Source organism: Odontesthes bonariensis, chromosome 7, assembly GCF_027942865.1.
Source record: "Odontesthes bonariensis isolate fOdoBon6 chromosome 7, fOdoBon6.hap1, whole genome shotgun sequence".
Taxonomy (NCBI): Eukaryota; Metazoa; Chordata; class Actinopteri; order Atheriniformes; family Atherinopsidae; genus Odontesthes; species Odontesthes bonariensis.
The window spans coordinates 21,343,530-21,353,680 of NC_134512.1; the positions used below are offsets into that span (position 1 = coordinate 21,343,530).

The following is a 10,151-nucleotide window of genomic DNA, read 5'->3' on the forward strand; positions in this document are numbered from 1 at the left end:
GAGCATAACTTCATGACGACACATCGTCCGTCCTGTCAGAAGGGGATAATAGTGGGACAACCTTGTTGTTGATTACTTTGTATCTTTACCAGCTGTGTGTGTTATGAAGTGCCAAATGAAGACAAACTGCGTAAAAAGGAAATGCCTCATTTCATTATATGTTTACTCTACCCTCTATTGGGGGACTAAAAGAAAGTGACAATCAACAAAAACATCAACACAACATATTACTTCTTCCTTCAATTTTTCAGATAATTTCAAAATAACTAAACATTTTACACAACAGTAAATAGAAAATGGCACACTTTGATTTTAGTAGCAAACTGTAAGAAAAGAAACAAAAACACCTTAGCTGCATGGCAAATAAATAAATCGTAGTGGCAAAGGTGATCATTTTTGGAGATCTGTGTGGATCAAATGTCCTGCTCAGTGACCAGGCAGTAGAAGTCTGAGCGAGTTTCGTAGTTGCGTGATCCCAGATCTGACACGTCGATGTCGGAGGGTTTTGGCTCAGCTGCTGTCATGGCTACAGGAGGGAGCACCGGAGCCTTACAGGCCAGAGCTTTACACACAGGCAGGCGAACTCCTGCAACAGAGAAAATGTACCACCACCATCCCCCAAAAAGTTACAAATCAAACTCATGTTTCTCTTCTTAGTGTTGCGCAGATACTTTAGAGCTGTATACAAGTGAGTCCCATTTTGAGAATTTCAAATTGAATTCTGTTTCAAAGTTTCCCTTTACAAGAGATCAACAGAGGCTTAATGCAAGAGTAAATCACTTTCACTATACAGTGACTACACACTGCTCTGTCCATATTTGGAGATATATATGTATATATATATATATATATTTTTTTTTTTTTTTCTTCTTACTTTCTTGCAGCTAGATGAGAACAAGAGGATCAATTTCACTCGTTTAGCCTGCTGTAAAACTTAGCTTAACGAAGACAGAAAATGTGGAAAACGCAATCCAGGCACATTCCAAAGATAACAAAAACTTCCTCAAAGCTCATTACATCATGCATTACACAAGATGAAAGGTTGGGGGTTTATGTGGGTCTCTGTTCTGGACTATTTATGTCCAAAGTGTGGTGACTTCTCACAAATCTCTATGAAGAAGCCTGAGACTGTAGTTTGTACATAACTTATATTAAATTTAAAAAAAAAAAAAAATTGTAAAAGGACTTTGTTAATGAGTAGTCTATGGAGGTAGGCAGGCCCGATTACAACAGTCTAAACAATGACTCAGAGCCTTTGTTCTAGTACTATTGGACTTAAAGGGATAGTTCGCCTCTTTTGACATGAAGCTGTATGACATCCCATATTAGCAATATCATTTATGAACATTGACTTACCCCCCGCTGCGTCCTGCGAGCCTCGTTCCATTCGCATCACAAAATCGTTAGCCAGAAAAAGTCAGACCTCACAATCGCTTGGCGCTATTTCTCTCTACCTTCGTATCACTACGGGCTGTGTAAACCGTGCAGACCGAAGTGCAGAACGAGCAGTCCCCTGCTTCCGAGCAGTAAACACTGTAACAGGTGCAACTATCGGCAGGTGGCTGAACGTATTGATATGAAGGGAGGCAAAAATAGCGCCAAGCGATTGTGAGGTCTGACTTTTTCTGGCTAACGATTTTGTGATGCGAATGTATTACTCTTTTGAACGCATATTGTTTTGAGAAGCAAAAGGGTTTATTTTCGGGACCCTAGCCAACTAGCCGGACTACCTTCATCAACGCCAAAACGAGGCTGGAACTCGGCTCACAGGACGCAGAAGGGGGTAAGTCAATGTTCATAAATGATATTGCTAATATGGGATGTCATACAGCTTCATGTCAAAAGAGGCGAACTATCCCTTTAAGTGCTGCTTTTGATACAATGGACCACACAAACTTGTCATATAGATCAAAGAACTAGATAAGATTTCCTAGATGTTCTTAGACAGTTCAAAGTTTCTATTGGTAATTGTTTGAAATGTATGGTTCCACATACTCATTTTGGAACCCCCACTGGTTAAGCTCTACATACTGTAATCAAACAAATTCAATTTACTATCATCATTTCGAAATAATAATGTAGCCTACCATATCTACGACAATGACATGCAAATATACATATCAGTTGGAGCAGGAGATCATGGACCAGGTGAATTTCTTGTGTCACTGTATTTAACAAATCAATGACTCGACACAAAAGTTTTCTCCAACAGGGATACTATCAGCGTAATTGTCTTTGGGCCACAAAAAAAAAAAAGAGAGCCCAATGTCAGCGGTCACCAAAATTCCTAGCTCTAATACCTGAAAGCCATGCAAGATTAAGAATGGAATTTGTATTACAACATTAAATCAACACTTTCCTTGGCTTTTTTTTTTTACCACTTAAAACAGTGCTAGAGACAGAGGGATATGTCAAGGAAAAACATTTAAAGGCTGTCATCATGCCTTTATTTCCAGCTGACTAGACTACTGAAATGGTCTCTTTACAGGCCTATCAAAATTTGCTGTTGGACAAATTTAGTGTATTCAGAATGCTGCCACGGGAGTTCTGATGAACATTAGGCAATATGACCACATTACTAAAGCTCTGCAATCATTACACTGGCTATCTGATACTCAGAGAATTGATTTCCAAATTGTATTTATGCTAGTGTCTCAATGGATCAATGCCCATTTCCGACATGCTTGAGGCATACATTATCAACCATGTTTGGACCCTAAAGGACATTGGAGATTACACTACTGTCTCTCCCAAGAGTTTTACAGACAAAGTAAATATGTGAAAGCTCGTTGTTATGTCTTAGTAACAAAGTCAGAGATTAATTCTGGTTTAATCAGTGTTTGTTCATTCAAAACGTCACCAGCCAGTAAATGCAATGTAGTATCAAATTGAGCTGAGGGAGGAAACTTGCACAGAAGCTGAATGTGTTACGTTCCAATTCTCATTTGTTACAAAGTACTAAAAATGGCAAAAAAGTTGGCAGACTTTTGTCTGTGGATCAGGGCCAGTAAAACAGATTGAACTTACTAGAGGATTTGAGTATTAAATGTCAAACAGTTAAACACAAGCACTTACATCTTTGTGCAAGGTATAGCATATTTCTATTCCTTTTATTTGCAAGCGTTAAAAAATTAATGTAATTTTTTGAATGCAAACTTTATACATTAATGTGAAGGAATTAATCTCATAAAATGAGCACACAAGGACTGCAGCCCTTACCGAGGTCTCCTGCAGGGTCAGTGTCAGAGCGGCAGTCAAGGTAGTCTGGGTCAAGGGTCAGCATGGGGTCTTTGTCATCCTCTAGCACAGTCTGAGGGTCACCTGCAGACACATTGTGGAAGACAACTCTGCGAGGCATCGCTAAAGTTAGCTCCTTCCAGAAGACTGAGGAAGGAGTCTGGACACAAAACAAGAACAAAGCAAATTCAACAAATGAGATCATGGTGTTGAAAATAAGAGTCAGAGTGACCTCACCTTTTAAAATGGAGAAGCTTTACTTGTACAGTATGTATCATATTAAAAGAGTGTTCACTTTTTCACACACACTGTACGATACATTTTTATATCAAATCAATAAAATTGCCAGGTTAGGGGCTCAATAGTTACATTTATTTTGCATCAAAAATATTTGAATGCATTTGGCAAACGTTTTTATCCAAAGGACCCCTGTTGGAGGTAGTACCTTTCAGGCAGGGGGGGGGCAGGATTATTTGAAATAACATGTAGGGATATAATTTAGGATATAATTTCAAAAAGGAAAATAAAAACTGCCTGGAGCTTGGAACCGCTTTGATCATTTTCTGCCATTCATCGTTACTGCCCGAGGTCATTGCATAGGTGCTTAGGTAAGCAGTGTTTAGTTTGATAAGAAAAAAAAAAAAAAAAAAAGGGAAGGTCACAAACTTTCAGGCGCCAATAAGAATTCAACAACATTTCAATTTCTTCAGATCTGAAGAAAACGACACCAACGCTTTAATGCAATCCTGTTCAATAAGGGTGTTGTTATATTAGTCATTTCAGACAGGGTGCAGTGTTTGTGTGGTAATAATTTATAAGAAAATGTCACAGATCTCAAAAAAGTGATCTCCTTGAGAGGCTTAGAAAGGAAGATTTATGTGAAAGCAAATCTGTCAAGCATCTTAAAAACCCTCAGGTGTTAGGAGCCAGTTGTCAACGATGCTTTGGTTTTTAAAACTACTTTTCAACATATCTCTCTGACAGTGTTAGTCAAACTGAACTTTGTGCTTGTAAAGGTTCAATTGACTGCTGAGGGTGATGGATTTTTTAATGAGTGTTCACTAAAAATGAAATTAACCTTGTGAGACACAAGGTCCAAAAATGAAATGAAAAACTGAACAGAGTGATAAAGACAAGCAACAAGATTCTGGGAGTTGAACAGTGGACACTTACGGATCTTTTCAAGAGACAGATAATTAGGAAGGCTAATGCCATTCTGTCTGACAGCTCCCACCCTTTAGATTCTGAGTTCCAGTTTCAGCCTTCTGGCCCCCGGCTCAAACTTCCTCGTATGAAGAGCATCAGGTACAAGCATTCCTTCGTCCCTACAGCTATTTCTCTTTTGAATTCAGGACAGGGTAGGAGGAGTCGTACCTGATCGGTTGATATTGTTTCTGTTTCTTGTCTCCATGTGGTGTTATTGATGTTGGCAAAAATTATAATACGCACTGTTCGCACTTTCGCTACTTTGTAGTGGCTGCTACTGATGTTTCAGCACAATGTATTATCCCTCCCTCTTAGACTTTTAATTATATGTCTTTTATGTTTTATGTCCTTTTTACTTGCTGCAACACTAATTGCCCTACGGGGACACATATAAAACTGAATCTGAATCTGTGAAAACAGAAACGGACTGGGAATTAAAGACTTAGATTTTACAAACCTAATTGGGGATCTTACCACAGAGTTGGGCCTCCAGATGAGTAAGGTGAGGTGGTGCTGGTTCTCACTGAGCTGCTGCTTGATCTCAGGACTCAACCGTTTAGACTGACCCTCCAACATGATGAGAATGGGTTGCTGACATAACTCCAACAAGTGGAGAAGGCCCTGTCTGCAACCACACAAACCGCCACAGCACATCAGAGACACTGCAGCGAACTGTACAGCAGCAACACTGACCTCAGGTGGTATATTTTCATGCAGCAATAATTTCACTATTCTATTCCACATACAAAGTAACGCTTGAACAGAGATGTTTAAATGTTTATTTCCAATTAGTATAAATGTATGCGAGTCTGACCTGAAGTTATTGGAGCACCAGTCCTGCTCAAGGTAGGCATGTGAGAGTAGCACGATGAGACGGCGGGAGCGGCTCACGTTCATTAGGAGATCCGCAGAAGGCTCTGAATTGTACAAAGGGCACAGATTTAAATTTCAGGGCCTCCAAAAATAACAAGTAATTATTGTGGAAGCCAAATTAAAAATAAAAAATAAAAAAAGGATTGTAAAGACTTTGCTACAAACATTGAAAAACACAATGCATTTAATGCACTCCAGTGGACAATCGAGGAAAATATCTAAAAAGAAAACTAATAAACAGCAGACAGAGAGCTACAACATACATATGCAATTTAAAACCTTTATTCTTGGAAATGTGTTCTTCTATAGCAAGTGATGTTACCTCCACCAGGTAGGAAATCGTTGTCATTTAGGTGTACCTTGTACCCATTTTTATTTTCCAGGTGAGGTTTGAGAATAAAGTTGACAAACTTCCTGTCATAGTCATTGTTCACATATGAGATGTAGGCATCATATAATTTCCCATCTGAGGACGCAGAGATAAAAACATTCCACAGGTATTAATGATACACTCTGAGGCAAGAGTATAGCAACCTCATGTCAATTCAGCAGAAGTCTCACCATTGAGTTCATAGTCTCCGTATGAGTTCCTGTACCAGAGTCTGATGTTAAGGTGGCACCTGGTGTACAGGACAGCAGCTATAGCCAAGAGGAGGAGGAGAACGATGGCTGCAACAACAGCAGCTGTGTGGCTTGGACTGTCTGAACACATATACCACAATCAATAACATAAATATGCGTGAAAAATATCAATACTTTTTAAATCAACCCTATGGAGATACAGTCATGTAACTAAAAAAAGAAAAGACTTAGTTTCAAAGTATTAATAAATCAGGGACACACAATTGTGTGTGCACTTACAACCAAAAACATTATTTCAAAGAGGGGGTGAGCCATACCTCTATGTGAGGAAAACACATAGAGCACAGGTTTTGCATCACACCCTTCCTCCTGCATGCTCTTCTGAGTTTTTAAGTTACAAGAACACATCTCAAGGAAAGCATCTCAAGCTGTGGAGCACATGTGTGAAAAGACAGCTGTGCAGAAAGTCTGGATCCAATTCTCTGCACAGTCTCCAGACTTTCTCTGATGTTCATGTGTGAAAGCAACTTAAAGCACAAGATGAAGGACAAAACCCACCATTTGTCCTGACTAGTCTTACTTAAATTCTGTACGCTGAAGTCAGAGGAATTGTTCCTTGCTGTGCAGCTGTAGAGTCCAAAATCTTCCGCGTCTCTGATGGTGATCTCAAGCAGAGTAGTCACCATCAGCTGGCCAGCACCAGGAGACCTGATAAGTAGGACAGAAAACTTGATCGTTCCATCTCTCACAAAACCAACAGATGAAGGTACACTAATGAAAAACTAATATTTTAAAAGCTTTAAATAACCATGACGATGCGTTTTGGACGTAGAGTGTGTGGTTGCTGAGGGGCTGGTCATTTTTATTCCACTGCAGGGTGGTGTCACATTGCTCCTCTGATGGGTCCAAGAGAAGGAGAGCAGTGCAGTTCAGTTTCACAGTGGCTCCAACATTCCTCCAGAGTTTGGTCAAGTCCCCATTGGGTTTAAATTCAGGAGCTTTGGAGCACTGAGACTCTGTGTAAAGACATGCCACTGTTAACTGTGAGAGCGACAGACAATAGAGGTTTTAATGTAGAGCCTGCGACTGCTACCAGGAGGCATTCCGAAGCAAAAGGCATCCGTGCAGATGTTTCGGTTCATCTAACCCGTTTAACCCCAATATACACAAAGAAATGTGCCGTGGGGACACGTATCAGTGCGCTGCAAGAATCAGGCCATTTCAGTATGAAGTCTGAGAGGATGTCATTACAATGTAGATAACACTCACCCTTAACTATGAGGCGAACAGTGAATGATGCTGTGCTGTTACCCTTTTGGGTACAAGTGTAATTTCCCTGGTCTTCCAAGCTGGCGCTGGCAAATTGCAAGAAAGTCTTCCCATCCTGATTTGGGAGTTGCATACAGTCCTTTTGCCAGGTCAGTTGGATTTGGGTGGAGCTCTGGGGCTGAACAGTCTCCAAAGGACACTGCAGTCGATATGGAGGCCCCTGCTGCCCCACATAAAGCACCTGCTCCATAGAGCTGCTCTCATCCACACAGGCCTGGCCTACAAACAGAGACGTTATTACTTTGTGGTAAGGATGAAGCAAACCGATATTTTCTCTCCCTATTTGGATTCTGGTAGCTCAGCTGAGGATATCTGTCGACAGTACAAGAGATGTCATTGCCCTCATTTAAACTCTGTGTGCCTCGATCAATCACTGGAAATACATTTTTATGCAATGTGGTCAAAGTGATAAATTGCAGGAATACGTTTTTCTTTCTTTAAAGAAAACACTGTAAATCCATTCTCTTGAGCAATGGCTTTTGACTACATACAGTTTCAACAAAGCAGCCAGCATGTCCACGTGGGGCCCGAAGGTTTAAATTTGGGCTGCAGATAAGGGTCCCAAGTGGGTTTGTCCGCAGTTTCCACGGTGGCCTCACCTGTGTTTGCCCATATGGGTTTCAAGTTGCTGTGGCTTTAGTTGGACTTTGCATTTAGTTTTTTTTTTTATTTGAATGCGAACATTATTTTACTTTGTGTGGTGTGTTTATCTGCATTGCCTTTGGAATAATTTACCCCAATAACCCCAAACCCTCAAGTTGCACTTTGAAACCCATATGGGCAAACACAGCTGAGGCCACTGCGGACAAACCCACAATTATTAGATTATTGATGCATGAAGGTCAAGTTGTTTACTCTTGCAAATCTCTGAGCAAATGGCTGTTTTTCTGACCTCGGTTATTAGTGCAAATAATTTAAGAAATGGAACAATCAAAACAATTTTCACTGCACATTTAACAAACAAACGGTAAGTTTCTCATTAAGACAACATGTTATTCAACACATGCGATCATTACGAGCGCAAATGAAATAGACAACTTATTCCAATGAAAATACTTTTTTCTCTTTAACCGTTCAAACACAGGAACATCCTGGTCCGAAGTCCAGACCGGGATATGTTGCCAGGCATGTGACTTGGTGACAGATTGTGCGTGACCCTTCACAATCTTGACCATACGCGCACTGACCTGGTATTTAACCACTCAGAAATTAGAAATATGTCAACACCGCTCATGTTTGAAATTACTGCTCAAGCTCCAAACAGCTCCGGTGTGTTCAAAAGTCATTGACAAAGTTTACATCTATCTGAGCAAACCAATATATAACAAAACTTATATATATATTATATATATATATAGATATATAGATATACAAAATCTTTTCTTTCTTTTTTTTTTACATACCGACTACGAGGAAAGTTTTGTTCCATAACCCGGAGTACAAGAATATGAAAGCGACCAAAAACACAGCCATGAACCGAAGTTTTCCTCTTCCTAGTTCGGTAAGTGGGAAGATAAGCCGCCGAAGACTTTTGTCTGTCTATGTTCGCAACTAATATGACGACGTGTAGATGTATCACTTTGTTTTTCTCACTAATACGTAGAGGTGACTATGCGGATGTCAGCTGTCCGCTTCATCAACTGCACCTGGAAGAACCTGAAGCTCTTCTGACGATTGGCTCCCAGTGGTCACGTGACAGTCAGACTGCTTTTTACCTGTGTTCTGATCCAAGACTTGACACCGCCGGAAAACTTGATACATTAATGTCCAATTATTTTAACGATTCTCGAGTGCCGACACTTTGACATTGTGTTGTATCACAGACGTCTTCATCCTAGTTATTTGCAGTACTGCATACAACAATCGGAATGCACTGTAACGTTTTACGTTTTACTTTAACTTTATTACTATTTTTGTTCTTTTTTATATTATTTAGATATCTTTATAATGTGTGCCTTATATCTTTTTGTGTATCCAAAGCCAAGAGCTCCTGAACTAAATTTCATTATTCCTGCATAGTGACAATAAAGATTCTTCATTCTACTGCTTCACAACAATGAATTCCCCCCTTTGGGGGATGAATAAAGTATTTTTCTATTCTATTCTAACATGTTTTACTGATACACACACGGGATTCAACTGCCACCATCAATGTTGCACTGTTTCCATTGTGCTTTTCCAGCTGTCACTGATGGGAAAAAAAGTGCTCTGAAAAAGCTCTGGAGATTTTTTGAGGAAATACCAAGAACACTCGAGTTATAACTAAGAAAAAGAGTAAGAATGCTAAATTTACTTACTTACAAAGCTATTATAACTTTCTAATTAAGGATTTATATGAAATGCTTCTGCTGATACATTAGACCCCCGATTTAAGTGAATAAGTAGTAAAAAATAACCAAACTGTTTTTTTTATTGATTTTGTAGTCTCAGGTTGTCTATGAACTATATAAAAATAGAATCATGGGTGAAACATAAGCTTTACTGAAGCATATGAGCATTTTTTTTAATATATATAATGCTTTATAAGTCTACTTGGTTTTTTAGGAAATATATTATATTTTCTTCTCCTCAACAACAGCTATAGTTACTGGTTAACAATAAAAAAAAAATCAAAGAATGCATGGTAAATTACACTTCAAAAGATAATACACAGTGTGGAAAATGTAACCACTGGTTACCTGTAATGTAGAGCTTTTACATTTATGAATTGTTACTTTTACTTGAGTAGAGGATCTGAATACTTCTTCACTACTGGTAATCCTTGCACATATTTTGGATGCTGAAAACCAAATAGTTCCTCCATCACTAAACTCCAATGAATGAATAAATGAATGAATGAATGAATACATAAACATGTCAATTAAATAAATGATAATGACACACAAAGACGTGCGTTTTAAATTTAAAAGACATCTCAGAAGGAC

The 10,151-nt window shown here is 39.1% G+C and overlaps 1 protein-coding gene across 1 annotated transcript; it reads right to left on the reverse strand.

Moving 5' to 3' along the window:
- Window positions 1-144: 144 nt before the first annotated feature.
- On the reverse strand, window positions 145-8,888 carry sigirr (single immunoglobulin and toll-interleukin 1 receptor (TIR) domain). Its single transcript, XM_075470034.1, has 10 exons — window positions 8,631-8,888; window positions 7,168-7,446; window positions 6,707-6,914; window positions 6,479-6,606; window positions 5,878-6,018; window positions 5,639-5,782; window positions 5,258-5,360; window positions 4,918-5,068; window positions 3,220-3,397; window positions 145-586 (listed from the first exon to the last, which is right to left on the reverse strand). The coding sequence occupies exons 1-10, from the start codon at window positions 8,698-8,700 to the stop codon at window positions 414-416; spliced, it is 1,575 nt and encodes a 524-aa protein (XP_075326149.1). The 5' UTR covers window positions 8,701-8,888; the 3' UTR covers window positions 145-413.
- Window positions 8,889-10,151: the final 1,263 nt, after the last annotated feature.